Raw genomic sequence first — 16,081 nt, forward strand, 5'->3', positions numbered from 1 at the left:
TAAGTTAGAGTGATGGAGACAAAAGTAAGAATTTTGTGGGTTTAAGTTGAAATATTGAGCAGAACGTGACTCACAAGGGGAGTGGAGGCACCTTAAGAGATAAATTAAGTATGAAAATAATCGAAGGCAGGTTGGAATGATGGATATTGATAGAGACAGCAGACAGGTTACAATGCTTTGGACATGTGTGCATCGTCCAAAAAATGTATCGATTAGAAAAGTGGAGAGTTAGAAAAATGGGTATTTTGAAGTAGTTGTAAGAAGCCAAAGATGTCAGGAATGCTGGGGTCAAAACGATGCGTAGAAATTGGGTTTACAAGAGCATATAGCATCAAATAGAAATATAGAATTGAATGAAGAGGATGTAGTAGTGGACGACACTGGTAATAATTCTTGGTCCATGCTTTTGAGGTCAAGGCTTTAGCATTGTTGTTTCTTATTTTTATTATTTTGCTCATATGGCTGAAAAATGTGAAGGATACAAATTTAACTCTTCGTAAATTGTTCCTTCTGTTTTCTTCTCATTTTCAGTGTTGTGTACTTCGTTGAAATGTAGCTAGGAGCTCACAGTCGCATTTCTCATCTGTGTTGATTGGTAGGCTTGCATAGACAAGCATTTTTATTATGGTTTGGATTTTCAGGCTGGAAGAGAAGATAGCTTCTATGGAGACTGAGCGCAAGAGCAAATTTTCAGATTATCCGGTATGGAGGTTTTTTTAAATTTCAGAACAGTTCTGTCTTTACGTTCATTTTCCATGCACTTATGCTCTCATGATCTTTTCAGTCATTCAGTAATGGTCATGTGAATGAACCCAACAAGGCAAGCCATTTAATATGATTCATTTCATATATCTTTCTATGATTGTATCTACGTATGATAACAAAGTGAAGATATCCTTGTTTTACAGGACTTGCCAAGTGGAACACCAAAGAAAGTTTTTGGCACCGAATCTATGAGGAAATCACATATGGAGAGACAGCGTGTATGTAATAATTTATATTAACTGAGCAACAAGCCTTGCTCTTTCTCATATCAGCACAAGCTATCTGTATAATCTTGATTTGTGCTAGAGCTTGTAGTTCTACCAATATGTTTATTGTTTGTTGCAGGAGCTTGCAGATTCTCTTATCAAATGCGTAGCTGGAGATGCTGGATTTAGTCAGGGAAAACCAGTTGCTGCAGTTACAATGTACAAGTGTCTGCTTCACTGGAAAACGTTTGAAGCTGAAAGAACAAATGTTTTTGATCGGCTTACCGAGTTGATTAGTTCTGCATTCCAGGTATATAAACAAGTATAAATAATTTCTCTGGACAGTACTCATGGAATTTTTTTGGTTCTCTTTTTCGATATTTTGTTCATATTTCAGCACTGTTTTAGACTAATGAAATTTTTTGTTAGTAATCCCTACCATTTAAAAAGTTCGAGACTTTTATGAATAGTGTTTGGACAGTCGTATCCTCTAAAATGTTTATTTTCTTATTTGCCATCATTAATGTTAATTACCTTTTTTTAACTCTTAAGAATAGTGTGTGGACATTTATACTCCTAAAAAATATTTGTCTATATATTTCTCAAGATTGCTATCAAAAACTAAAGTAGTGACATAAAGTCAAACTGGAAGAGCTCCTCGGACAGGCGGACATGGCTAGCGATGCACGGCGTTAGCCACCCTAGTAACTGTGAAAAGAATGATGGTACAAAAGTTGGACAAGGAGATTTGTATTAAAAAAAAAAAAAGGAATAAAATAGAACTGTAGGAGTAGAGCAAAAAACTTAACCTAGATGGAAAGTTGAAAAAATAAAAACGGAGGTCTCGCATCTAACTACAGAAATACAAGCTTATTTGTAACGTATCCTGGCCTCACAAAGACCTTGGATCCCTGAATCTTTCAAACTCTGTGTGAAACATTGCCATTGAAGTAGGGACCTATTGTTAAGAAAAGGGCTGGTGAAGAGATATAATTTTGCTGATTTCCTGGATCCGAAATATTCAAACTCTGTGTGAAACATAACCATTAAAGTAGGGACATTTTGTTAAGAAAAGTGCTGGAGAAGAGATATAATTTTGTTGATTTGACACATCATGTTTATATTGTATATTCAGTACTATGCATTGTTCCTTTCTCCCTGAAACTTGACAACCACTTCATGGTAATTGGTGCAGAATTCAGATAATAATAGTCATCTGGCTTATTGGCTGTCTAACACAACTACACTGTTGTTCTTGCTGCAAAGAAGTTTCAAGGAAAATAAAGATTGGAAACCTCCTCAGCCGCCAACATTTTTCGGGAGGATGGCCCAAGTAACTTCACTTTATATATCTAGAGTTGTTTTGATTTTTATGGCTTACACTTGTTTAAACAGATTATTTCTTGTGTCTTTATATTACTTGGTCTCTGTTACTTAAATATTTTAAAACAATCCCTGAACATTACTTGACCTTCTCTGTGATAAATTTAACTTTCTAGGGATTTCGCGCCTCTCCTTCGTCTGCAAATCTACAAATTGATATAGTTCGCCCTGTCGAGGCCAAGCAACCAGCTTTGCTTTTCAAGCAACAGCTTACAGCTTACGTCGAAATGTTTTTTGGGATCATTCGAGATAATTTTAAGGCAGAGTTGTCACCTCTACTTTCTGCTTCTAGACAGGTTCATTGTGCTTGGCTTTATTTCATAAGCTTATCAAATTTTTGTGTTGAGGTCTTTAAGTAACTACTTCCTTTGTTTCGTTTAAGATGCATCATTTTTAAAAACACGGACTTCTAGGTAGTTTTTGGAGATGAGAAGGATAGAGAGAAAGGAAAAAGAGGAGTCATGTGATATGAGAGAGATAGAGAAAATTTATTAACTAAAAAGCAATGTGATGCATCTAATTTGAAACTTCCTTATTTAGAAAGTGATGCATCCAAAACAATATGGAGGAAGTACAATAATGTTCATATCTTTTGCATCAACTCACCCACCCCTCTTGGGGTTCTTTATTTTTTTTTTTTTGAAACAACTCTGATTTGCTGTTTTACTACCTTAATATGTGTGGAACTCCATCACACATTCACACTGACATCTTATAGTTTTGCAATTGCTTGAAAACTTGAATTTCGCTCTTAACATGTTCATTCTCTGTCTTAAAAGACAAGGAAGCAACTATAGTATAGACCCTATCCCATCCAGGTTTTAATGTTGTAACTTAAGAATGAAGGAGCTCAGCAGAGTCAAGAACTGCCCAGTTTATGTCTGTTAATTTGAGTTGTTCAACTCACTCAGATTGCCTATATATGCTCATATTGTGTAAATTATGAATATTTCATATTTAAATACCATACATTGAACAAAGCTAACAAGATCTCACATGATATGTTTTTTTGTTTTGTATGTAATAACAAAAGACTGTTTTTTTAGCTTGACCCCATTAATATTGAGTAGAACAAAAATTAGAGGTAGTTTTTATTAACAGCCACAGGTGTATTCTGTTAACATCTCAAATAGAACAATCAAGGGACATATCAAAATCAAACAATCAAACACGGGATAGTTATAGTGGGACAAAGGATTGGGGGATTTGGGGGGGGGGGGGGGGGGGGGAATCTTTTCTTTGATTTACATGTGTATAAGTTGTCCTAAGATACCAGAATTATCAGCTTGGGCGTTTGGTTCATAGTGGTATGGATATGGAACCATGAATGTTACCAAGGTAGTATGGGGTTGGTGCTTGATACCTAATGCCATATGTTTGGTTCCCTTAAGGAATGTATATGACCCCCTTATTGATACCTAGAGATATGGTATGAGCTAAACCCACCTACCCAAACCCTGTATCTTATTGGTTTGTGGTACAGGTTTTTAGATAATTTTGTTAACAAAACACATGGTATGGGTTTTACCAATTGCAAATCGAAGTGTGAATTATGAAAAATTGTTAAGAAGTCCTATAAATAGACCAAATGACAGACAAAGACTTCATGTTTATTTTTATGGAAAGTAATTAATGTTCTCGAAAGATTGACGAGGCTAGTTACCTTGATCTTTTTAATTATTAGTACAATCATACCTTTACTTGTTCTTCCCTAATCATTCTTCTTCCTTAATCTCTTCATATTCTCTTCCTCAAAAAAATAAATAAATAAATAAATAAAAATTTCATATTCTCTCTGTTTTGGTCCTTAATCTCTTAAAAAATTAGAATTGAAACATATAATAACCAAGTTGTTCATAATCAAATAAAAAAAATGAATAACCTTATGTTCATAGTTATATAATTAGTCAATAAATGTAATGAATCAGGCCACACCTGTTACTCACACTTACAGAAGGAAGCAGAAAAAAGGGATAGGCTAACACACCACCATAAGGGGAAGCACTACTTTAATGCTGCAGTGGACAGTAGTTTTTTTTGTTGGCTTGTTAGCTGCCATGTTGGCTTTTAAGGATGAACACAAGAATTAGTAAATGCAGCAAATAAAGTTGTACTTTCTTAGCTAAGTAAGTAAGTAGTATAAATTGGTAGCAAGTAGTGGAAGGAAGATAGGCAGAAATTTGTATTGGGGAAACCTTAGAGAGTTGTGGCTTAAAGCCATTGTTAGAAAGCTATAGTCTCACGCTATTTTGAAAGTAATAGCCTCACACTAATTTGAAGTAATAGCCTAAAGCTATAAAACCTATAATTTGTAATCCCCTTTGTGCCATTGTCAATCAAGATTCAAGCTTCCATCTTTATTATTTCTTCTTATTCAATCTATTTACAAAAAGTCAGAATATCTAGTTATTACAATAAAACAATAAATATGTCCAAAGTTAGTTATTCTATGACAAAAGAGAGAACAAAAGGGCATCAATGACTTTGAATTGGTGGTGTTGAATAACTCCAGTAAGCTTGCTGATTTTTTTTTTTCTTTTTTTTTTTTTTTTTTTTTTTTTTTCTTTTCCCGAAACCGTAAGCTTGCTGATTTACCTACATTACAACTCCCACAAGTTGCTCCATTTCCTGTTATATGTCTGGTATACAACTTTTGGATTTTTTCTCATCTAATTATTTTCAATCATGACACATAGGTTCCAAAGACATCAGAGGTAGCAGAAGATCCATTGGTTCACCATTGGCAGGACGTCATTGACTGCCTTGATTCATTTCTTAATACACTGAAGGAAAATCATGTATGTGCTTTCATTGAGTCCTTGGAGTTGTGGAAATATTTTCTGCCTTGTCGCTCACGAGTAGTGTTGTATTTGTGTCAGGTTCCTAAAGTATACGTACAAAAGATCTTTATACAGATTTTTTCGTATATCAACGTGCAACTTTTTAACAGGTAAGATTCTGCTTTCCTAATAACTGGTCTAGATCACATCTCATGGTGATCTTGATCCATAATTTTAGTCCTTTGATGCTAAGAGAATCTGTTGCCAAATCTTATAGGGCAGGAAGCCTGCTTAGAGGTGGGTCTGTGAGTCTTAAGAGATTTAAGGCACAACTTGAACATAGTGGAAAAATAGTGAAAATATAGATTTCCTACATTAGGAATATGGAGCATGTAACTAAAAACTAAATTTCTTCTCTCTAAATCAACAGTGTACTCCTGAATCGTGAGTGTTGCACATTCAGCAATGGGGAGTATGTCAAGGCTGGGTTGGACAAATTGGAAGCATGGTGTGGGGAAGCTACAGATGAGGTATCTGTATGACAATCTTCAGCGTTAGATAATATTCATTCTATGTTTTACCATGTTTTATCTGGCTGCTTTTTTTATAAATTTTTTGGGATGACTGTATCTTTGCTACTTGTCCTCTCATGATTTTTGGTTGATGAAACTTAAACTTTATTTCCAACAAAAAAATCTACAATTCAAAAAGGGCTTTACATAAACTTTCATCAATGCCGTTTGAAAATTCATTTTATGCATCAGATATTGCCAAAGATATGATTTTTCAAGCAGTTAATTATGAATTTTTTTAGTATTCTATACAAAATATTTACTTTCAAATTCTCAGTGTTAGATCTTCTGGATATAATCATATAGACTGTCCCATGATAGAAGTCTTTAGAATGTTATGTCCCAATGCTTTACTCATTTTCAAAGATAACCCTATAATTTAAGTTGACAGGAAGCCAGGAATCATCTACTGCTGCCAATATCAATTTATTGAAACTGTAAAAATATGTTAATCTTTGTCAATTGCAGTTTATAGGATCATCATGGGATGAACTTAAGCACATAAGACAAGCTGTTGGATTTCTGGTAAGTCTATCCAATGCTGTTTTTTTCCCACAGTTTTACCTTTCTTTTGACTCATTGTCATGTGAAGGTGTGAACTTGTGAATATACGATGGTTCTATTGACTATCTATTGTGAGTGATTTTCCTCAAAAAAAAAAAAAAAAAAAAAAAAAAAAAAAAAAAAAAAAAAATCTATTGTGAGTGATCTAAACAAATGATAAGCTTATCTTTGCACAAGAGCTTAAATCAATTCAACCAGTATTTCTCATACTTTACCCTTTGATTAATACTACTATTATTATACTTGGCTAGATTGATTAGGATGAGTTGAATTGGGATATACATTGCAACAATCAGTTAACATGACAATCATACTCTTGTCAGTATCGTTCTTTAAACACTTCATTGATAATATAACCATTAGTCAGCTGTGTTTATAAGGATCTGAGCTTGTATTAAAGTGATTTGGTCTGACCATATACTTTATTTATAATCTCTTATACTTCCTCTGTTTTTAAATAAGTGCAACGTTTCCCTTTTTTGGAAGTTTCATAATAAGTACAACATCACTACTTATGGAAATGATCTCTCTCTCTCTCTCTCTCTCTCTCTCTCTCTCTCTCTCTCTCTCTATCTATCTATCTATCTATCTATCTATCTCTCCTAACCACATCAGACTACTTCTCTATCTCTCTCCTCTCCAACAAGATTGTACTTCCCTTACATGTTACACTTATAAAAAAACAAAGGAAGTATGTAGTTCATTATAGTATTCTCTTTTATTTAAACATTGTTACGAATTCAATCTCATTTCTAATTTAATGATTGTGTTAAGGCCTGTTATTGTAAATAAGGTTGGAGAGAGAGGAGGTGTATGACACAACTGTTGCATAATTCACATTGAACACTATTAGCAAACGAAAAAAATTGGGTGAGTCAGACTCACGGTGAGTTCAATATATATGACATTAATAATCTAATATCTCACAATAATAAGCTAATATCTGACATTAGATTATTAGATTGTTAATGTTAGAAATTAGATTATTAATGTCAGGCATTAGATTTCTCATGTTAGATATTAGATTATTAATGTCAGATATGTTGTACTCACAGTGAGTCCAGTCTTACGCAAAACGTTCTTATTAACAAATTATTTAGAATTACATTAAGAATGTATAAAATTTATATTCAAATTAAACAATACAACTCAATAGTTTCAAAAAAAAGGAAAAAAAACTGCAACTCAAACCATAGTCACAAATTCATAATCACGTCCATTGCATAATAAACATGTGAAGAACTTGATGATAACAAATTACAATAACTCAGTACAATTACATAAATAAAAAAAATGAAAAAAAAAAGAAAGAAAAAATCGCAATCAAATTTACAATGATGTAAAATATAGAACATAACATATACAACTAAAATAATACCGCTATTAACTATAAGGTAAAAGACCTATAATACACCCGTGCATCCTAGTCATATGAAGTTTCTTATATAATTGGTGTAGAGTGGGGGCATGTAAAATAAAGTGGGGTTAGAGTGATAGTTGCTTCTAATAAGTATTGTTTCTAGCTTTGAATGTCACAACAAACATGACTGTATTTGATGGTTCATTTTTTTCCTTTTGTTTTTGGTGTTTGATACTTATTATTTTGCTCTATATATAAAGTTCTTATGATTGAACTTAAGTGTTTGATTCTTGATTATATATAAATTTAATCTCATTGTTTTTAAAATCTGTCTTTTGTAAGTGAATTTTTAATATTTCATGTAGATGTTTCTTATTTTATCTCATGGTTTTCATAATCTACCTTTTACTTTTAAAAGAATTTTCAAATATTTATATGCTTTTCATTTTACTCACTTGCATTGTGTGCTATATCCAATGTGTATGATTACTCTATTACCCCCTCCGTCCCCAAATGATAGTCCCTTATAGGCAAAAATTACGGGAATTAAGAAACTTAAATAAAAGTAATAAAATTACATTGAAAAGTTTGTTTTCAAAAAAAAAAAAAAAAAAAAAATTACATTGAAAAGATAAATTTACATTGGGTATGTAAAATAGTAGAGAGAGAAAGTAATAAAAGTACTTTGAAAAACAAAATTTACATGGGAAAATTAAATTTGCACAAATATTATTGTAATTGGAAGAAATTTTGATAAAAAATTTATATTAATGGTACTTGAAAAAAGCAAATGGGACTATCAATTTGGGACTAAAAATAGGCCATAAGGGACTATCATTTGGGGACGGAGGGAGTATATCATTAAATACACATTAGTGTAAATTATGAATTTTTTTTATTTAAATACCCACATTGAAACGATTCTAAAAAAGGTTCTTTTTTATAATTTTTAACCTTCACTCTTCCCTCCCAGTATCCCCATTAGTTAATGTACTAAATTGGAAAAGAATTCCGGGTCATTCAGATTTCAAGTTCGGGTTGGGGATATAGATGTGGTTCGAATCCTGTCACCTTGATGTGATGGGCTGATGTGCACAGACCCGAAGGCTATAAGGCTGACGAATAAAGTACATCTTTCATTAATGCACAAGAGAAATGAAGCAAATATATAGTACCGAAGGAAGTAACACTAATATTTCCTAGTAGTAAGAATTAGAAAGAGAAAATTAATTTGCATCTTATATGTTTTGTCCGATATTGTTTTGAAAAGCTTATTTAATTGACTACTTTATTCTAAAATAATTCAAACAGAACAAGGTATTAGATTGCTGCTTCCTAAGGGAACAGTGGAAGTATAGGTCTTTCTTTTATATTTAAATCAATTTATGTCCTTCATTTTTATCTGTTCTATATATTAGTTGAAAGGGCTTGGCGATTACCTACCTCACCAACTCTTTCCATGAAGTTGTTTCTTAAGAGAAACCCTGAGGGCTGTAAATTTTTATTAACCGTCATGCTGCTGTCAATAATAACAAGAACAATCGTTACAAAGTGCAATAACTAAAAACTGGGCATTAAGCAATTGGCCATCTTGTTTGAATGAACTTCGCAAACATTCTGTCTATGCATTTATGATACTCTTCATGACAGTGTATAAACTGTGATATTGTATGTTTTTGCTTTTTTGGTCCATCAAGATTTTATGTTGCAACATATATTCATTTACAAGCTTCTACAAGGCCTAGCAAGCTCTTATTGTTACATAAATTATGTCAACATCTGTTCCTCATTATGTGGCTTGTAAAAAATTTTGTATGGCTGGCCTTCTTGTTTCATTGGTATGCGGTCTTATAATAATATAAATAGAAATAATGACCTAATTTTTATATTTTCAACAATAGGTTATAAACCACAAGGGGAGGATCACCTTTGAAGATCTTACAAGCGATCTCTGCCCTGTAAGTTTCTTTCTTCTCCACTGTAGGTGTAGGTTGCAAATGGAAACAGAAACCCGATGCTCTAAAACTGAAAAATCCCGTTATCAATTTAGCATTTTGCCTAGGTGAGGAAATTAGCTTAAATGGGTGAAAATTAATGCACGAGTCAGGGATTGGTGATGAAATTGGAACAAAGTACTCAGCTCCCCATAATAGATCAATTCTTTGTTTAGAGCTACATAAATTCCAAGTTAAAAGAATAATCACCTCACTCAACTTTAATCCATTTAGGCTGCACAGAGTAAATGTAAAACTTTATTTTTCTTTCTTTGTTATGCTATAAATGTCTGTAGAGGGCAGTCTTCATCAATATAATTTGCCTTTTCTGAACATTTGTGATATCACATAAAGAATCAAGATATGATTGAAAACTTAACTGTAGTTTCTACCTGTATTCAAATTTTACTGACTTTGATATTGTATATATTTTCAGCTATTGAGTGTTAAGCAGCTATATAAAATATGTACAACATACTGGGATGATGATTATAACACCACTAGTGTTTCTCCAGATGTAAGCCCATAAGCTTTTATAGTCATGATACTCTATCGTTGCTTTTCCTTTAGTGTAACTGTGTAAGGCACTATTCTGCTTTGGATTTTTACAGGTCATTTTAAGCATGAAGACATCAATGCCTGGAGAAAATGAGGGTGAATTGGATAGTGATAAAGGCTGTTCATTGCATGATAATTCCAGGTGAAAAGAGAGAATACACAGAAATCACTTTTCTTCCTTCAGTAGTCAATTCTAAACTTTTGATAATATGTTTTTACTGCAGCATACCCCTTCCTGTTGATGACCTATCTCCTTCTCCGGATGAGAGAGACTTTGCCGGTGTGAAGCCACCACCTCTGTTACTTGAGAATCCAGATTTCCAGTTTCTACAGGAGTGAGGCTGAGATGATAATTATCTACAGCGCTTATCTGCTTCACCTAATGAGCTCAAACTAACCCAGTGTAAATTCATCATTCACACATAAAGGTTATCCCTTGTCCCATTTTTCTTCTAAAGTAGTGCAACATCCATTTCCCTAGTTGTAAATTTATTATCAGTATTTGATATACATAGATTTAGGCTTCTCCTCATCATCAATGATTGTATATGTTTTGATTTCTTCAACTCTCCCCAATAGACGTCGAAATTTTTTATTTTTTGATAGAAGTAGGATACTTATGTTCGATGTAGCATGGTGAGAGAAGTTGTGATGATCTTCCTCCCATTCTTTGGTGTGGTAATACAGAGAGGAAATCTTTTCAGGTTTGTCTGTACAGTTTTATTGCAAGGTGTACCTCTAATGATTTGTATGTACAGTTGTATTCAAAGGTGTACGTCAAAATCAATGGAAAAACTATTCATTAATGCCAAATCTTCTTGCATTTCTGCATTTCACTAATAATAGTTTTTGTAAATTTGCTGAACTCTGAATTTCTTACCTCCTTTTTGGAAGAAGCACTAAGCATTGTCTCATCTATGGATGTTTATTTTTACATTCTGTTTAAATAAAAGTGCAAGTGGAGAGAAAAGGAGGGGATATGCACAAACACAAGTTCCCTTATTTTTGGATAAGAGGTTGGGGGAAAGGAAGGCATAGGAGGGGAGGACAATTTTACGGTTTTTTCACCAACGGGGCGGTTAACATTAAAGCTAATTATGTCACGTGTCAACTTCTAATTGGTTCTCTTTTATATTATTTAATTAATTATTAAAAGTATAAAAAAAATTTAAAAAAATAAATAAAATAACACCCCAGCCCATGCGGTGGCGTCTCATGCCGCCCCTCCCCCCTACAAAAAACTTCATTTGCAAAAATGACATAAGAAATTGTCATCGGGTAGTGCATACAGTGCTATGACAATGGAAATACAGAAAGCAATAAGAGCACTCAAGATTAGTCGAGGAGGTAGTGTTAGTCCAACTCAAAGAGAATCACCCTCGATGTTGGAATAGTAGACTTGACGTTTTGTTGTACTATTACTAGCAACCATTGTAACATCTGCTTTCAAAAGTCCAATAGTTTGGGTAACATACAATACACATGGAGTTGCATAAACACAATATATATGGTTTTGAGTTATGGCAGGGTAACCCAGGCTTCACATACAGTGTATCAGAATTCAGAAGTATTAGTACTTTTGTTGTGGATCTTTGTGGTGAAAGAAATGTTATCTAGAGTATATACAAATAATACAAAGTACAAGAAATGTTGAGCTGCTTCATATTTGCCACAATTGGTAAGTAGCATATGTGTGATGAGTAAACATTTGTAGAGAAAATGCACCTCGTATTTCAATTGCCATAATATAGCATGTAAAACCAAAACTCAGCTGCTAATTTATCATTATCGAAATTTTACAGTGTGCAATGGCTATCCCCAACATGGTCAGTGTATCGACATTCCTCGTTTCAATCAGTCCCAAAATAGATTGGAACTAGATGAAGCCCGTGCGATGCACGGTTTTTTGATTATTTATTTATTTATTTATTTTGTATTTATGAGATAAAATTTGTTATATATTTAGATAAAATCCCTAATATTAAAAAATATATTTAATTAATTTAAACTTAAAAATCTCATTCGCCAATTTTGCTTACGTGGCATGTGAATTATTTAATTCTAAAAGAAATTAATAATCTCTTATTTAATTGGCTACTACTAAGATTTATATTCCTACATGGCGCGCTGAGAAAATTAGATCCTACGTGGCTCTCTAAAAACTCGGGAAAAAACTCCCCTTTATATATATATATTAGATTACAACTTCTACGTTAATTATAGGTGATACAAGAAGTATATATAACCTTATTGGTACAATTCTCAAATGGTCAGTAATAGAAATTTCTTGATCGAATCCTAGAAGCACTATCCTGATATAAAAGAGCACCAATACCATAGTCTAGTGCCAAAATTTTGTCAGCCTCTGAATGTGTCTGGAATAATTAAGGCTCATTTTTATAGAGCAATACATGATTTGCTCTAAGGTTGATCTCCTACAAGCCAAAGCTAACCTAATTGTATTGCTCTAGATATTTCTCCAAATTATCCGGTCTTCACCAAATGCTGCAACTACATCCACATATAATTGATGCTCCTGTAAAAAATAAGGATTTTGCATAAGATATAAAACAGATTTATCTGAGCAATACATATGAAATCAATAGAGACTAGAAAATTGACCATGCAGGTTCATAGCTGTAGACGTAAACTTTGGTAATTTGGATATAATCACACTTGCAATTACAAATCATTACCCTTCTTGCAGACTAATTTTGTAACAAAGGCCCTTGAGTTAACATTACCTCATGCAGAACCCGAGCTGCCAACTCCTCTGGAGTGTCAGAAGCACACACAGGCACGACTTGCTGGGCAAGGATCTAGCCAGTGTCATTTTTCTGGTCAACAAAATGGATAGTAGGACCAGAGTATCTGGATAAGAAAAGAGTATTTAAGAAGACTATTGCAAGCTTAAAGTCAAATTCCTAAGATAAGCAAAACACTTGCACTTCCCTTTAGAGCTATGCTAAAAACAACTGGCTAAAATCAAGGCACGATGATTTACTATTGCCACATTTCTGGGTTATGTATTGACATATTGTGAACCAACATAATCCAGGGAAAATTTAAAGTAGAAATCAAGGGACAAAAGGTATTTTCTTGACACAACCATCTCACATCACACATCTTCATTTTAGTAAATGGACCATTCTCATCAGCTTTTGATATGTTTAAGCACCCACTTAAAAAACAGCATTGGCGTCGATATTTAAAGTGTACAGCAGTACAGGCAGCTGTCTTGAAAACACTTGATCAGATTCCTCTTTCTTTCACAATGATCTACTGTATAATTTAAATGTGCCAAAAACTAACAAATGCAATCTAAATTCTACACCTTTTGCACTAGAAATACTAAAAATCACGAGGAAACTACAATATAATTCCTGATGGCAATATTACCTTGCTCCAGAAGCAATAACTGCTTTATGAACCTTGAGCCCATAATAGCCTTTCCGTCCTAAAGCTGGTAGGAGTGAAGGATGTATATTTAGTATACGCTTAGGAAAATGTTGAACCAATTCAACTGGTATAAGCTTTAAATATCCAACAAGAAGTATGAAGTCCACTTCAAATTCCCTGCATAAAATTCAAAAGTGATTCACTAAGTACATTCACAGAGAAACAATATCTTCAAACAAAAATTCTATTGCAGAAATAGCCTCAGAAAAGTGGATGGGGCACATCAAGTATCTTACATTCAGAATCAGAATTATTATGGCATGACCCATTTGAAAAAAGTAACATCAAAAGTTGTAGATGGACTTAGGGCCTGTTTTGTAAAGCTTAATTTCAGTTCAGTTCAATTCACTCCAATCAATTCAGCCCATTTTAATTCAGTTCCTAATTTCATTTTCTCATAAACAATTCATTTCAGCTTTAGTCAGTTGAGCCTCAATCAGTTCAGTTCAGTTGTTTTCGGTAAATTTGAACAGACCCTTGTTGTGACCAGATTTATTAAATTTTAAAACAAATTGTTAACCTTTTCTTTACTTGTTTACCGGTTTACCGTAGCAAACAGCCCATGTTATCTTTCCCCCCAAGAGACACATTTTAGTACTAGTGCCAGACTTAGTGTTTATGACAATATCTCGTACAATAAACACTTAGAAAAGAAGAATTCACTTAATGTCAAAACTACATTTTGCAATCACATACTCCGCTGGTGCAAACTCAATCTCCCACTCTATAAGATTTATCACTTAAATTGGACCATAAACTGACATCACTAAGTATTGATGCCCAAGATGCTAATAATCAAAGCTTCAACAATCAATTAGACTTCCCTCTTTTTTGTTCCTCTACTTTGATTTTGCAGTTTTTACATACCCTATCTTGAATCCTTGACCATACTTTTCACTACTATATAGAATACAAATGTAAATATGTATGCGACTCAATATATATTTTTAAAATATAAAATTTTTACATGTTTTACTTAAATATAGTTATAAAGTCAAAGTTGCACATTGTCACATTTAAAAGTCAAAGTGGAAGAACTAAAAATATGGAGGAGGTACAGATACATGTTTATTAAGCAAACTAAAAAAAAAAACAAGTTTTATGCAACAAGAAATAAACACGACTCTTGGTTAAGGAAAAACTCAAGTCTGCTATTTGGAATTAGGAAGAGAATAGTGATCCCGGGTAGTAAATCAAATAAAGTATTATCAAGAAACTAACCTAAAAGTAGTTACAAGGTCACTGGATAAAAATTGTTGTGACTCTTCTTTTGTTCTAGGAAACAAAATAACTGGAATACCATTTTCTTTTGCATAGGCTGCACCTCCACAGCCTGTCATTCACACACGGTGAATCCCAAAGCTAGTTATTTATAAGAGAATGAAATGATAAAATTTTCAAATCTTTCTGAATGAGTAAGCTAGCAAGTAAGTTAGTGATAAATAGCGACATCAAGAAAATATGAAACACACTAAATGGAAACATGAACACTAAAGAATGTTAAAAAGAATTCTACACTTCTTAAGAGGCAGATAGTATCTAAATGAAACACATACATACAAAAACATAGATCAGAAAAGGGTGAGAGTGAAACCGGGGAAAAATGATCTTCTACGAGAGTTCATATATTTATCAATGCAAAAGTAAAAGATGTGATATTTTACCTCCTTTGTTGGCTACCAACACAACTAAATCTCCAAGTACTGATCCATTGAGTGTTGATTCATGAATTGCCTTGAAATTAGAACCTCCACCGGACACAAAAACTGCCAGCCTTTTCCTGTTAGGCTTCTAGTTGCGTTGTGCTAAGTCGTCAGAAATATCTTCTACTTTACGGGAGCTGACTGGACATAAGAACTGTCTTCTACTACTCCTAGTTCTACAAGTTGATAAACCATATTTTTGATCGGCTGGCATATAACTCCATTTGGTTGGTTGAAGAAAACAAGGAATTGTTGTATCAGACAACGAGCCTTTAAAGTCCTTAAAAGATGGCACAAATGCACTCGTTGAAAGTCTTGTAAGAAAACCTTGAGCTCCCATCAATCAACTCTGAAAATGCAGAAGATATTTCTTGCGATTGTAGAGAGGACCCACTCAAAAGAGAATTGATGGACAAGAAAAGTTGAATTCATAAGGCATTACATAGTTAAGCATTAAATGAGACGCAAATGATCTCAGTAGATGTTCGTATGAAAATGTATGCATAAATATTAATTACAGCAATTCAGACATCTCTACACCAGGGCGGCTTACTACATAACCAAGAAGACAGTGAAGTTTCAAGTCTTTGGCCACTCAGCATTACTAAAAGGAGTGAGTGAAAAGTAACACAAGTAATATAAAGGGGCTCTGCCCAGTTAATCTCTTTGATTGCTGGAGTTTGTTAATCTTGAGAGACAAGTCAGCATTTGAGCTTATTCAGGTAAGGACATGTACA

At 33.4% G+C, this 16,081-nt stretch overlaps 1 protein-coding gene and 1 pseudogene across 2 annotated transcripts in view; one reads left to right on the top strand and one right to left on the bottom strand.

Moving 5' to 3' along the window:
- LOC145612452 (myosin-6-like) overlaps window positions 1-10,971 on the top strand; it is a 30,600-nt gene extending 19,629 nt beyond the window's left edge. The window contains exons 30-43 of the mRNA XM_081667820.1: window positions 642-702; window positions 785-820; window positions 909-983; window positions 1,111-1,281; window positions 2,167-2,304; window positions 2,471-2,650; window positions 5,051-5,152; window positions 5,234-5,304; window positions 5,565-5,664; window positions 6,175-6,231; window positions 9,532-9,588; window positions 10,061-10,141; window positions 10,236-10,324; window positions 10,407-10,971. Of these exons, the coding sequence (XP_081523946.1) occupies window positions 642-702; window positions 785-820; window positions 909-983; window positions 1,111-1,281; window positions 2,167-2,304; window positions 2,471-2,650; window positions 5,051-5,152; window positions 5,234-5,304; window positions 5,565-5,664; window positions 6,175-6,231; window positions 9,532-9,588; window positions 10,061-10,141; window positions 10,236-10,324; window positions 10,407-10,521 (1,333 nt within the window). The 3' untranslated portion in view covers window positions 10,522-10,971. The remainder of the gene's footprint in view (window positions 1-641; window positions 703-784; window positions 821-908; window positions 984-1,110; window positions 1,282-2,166; window positions 2,305-2,470; window positions 2,651-5,050; window positions 5,153-5,233; window positions 5,305-5,564; window positions 5,665-6,174; window positions 6,232-9,531; window positions 9,589-10,060; window positions 10,142-10,235; window positions 10,325-10,406) is intronic.
- A 1,678-nt stretch (window positions 10,972-12,649) lies between these two features.
- Window positions 12,650-15,770, bottom strand: LOC145610568 (phosphoribosylglycinamide formyltransferase, chloroplastic-like; annotated as a pseudogene). The gene is made up of 5 exons (XR_014106298.1): window positions 15,306-15,770; window positions 14,863-14,974; window positions 13,582-13,758; window positions 12,927-13,053; window positions 12,650-12,718 (listed from the first exon to the last, which is right to left on the bottom strand). The product of XR_014106298.1 is annotated as a phosphoribosylglycinamide formyltransferase, chloroplastic-like (transcript).
- Window positions 15,771-16,081: the final 311 nt, after the last annotated feature.

Source organism: Chenopodium album, chromosome 24 (assembly GCF_948465745.1).
Source record: "Chenopodium album chromosome 24, dcCheAlbu1.1, whole genome shotgun sequence".
Lineage (NCBI taxonomy): Eukaryota > Viridiplantae > Streptophyta > Magnoliopsida > Caryophyllales > Amaranthaceae > Chenopodium > Chenopodium album.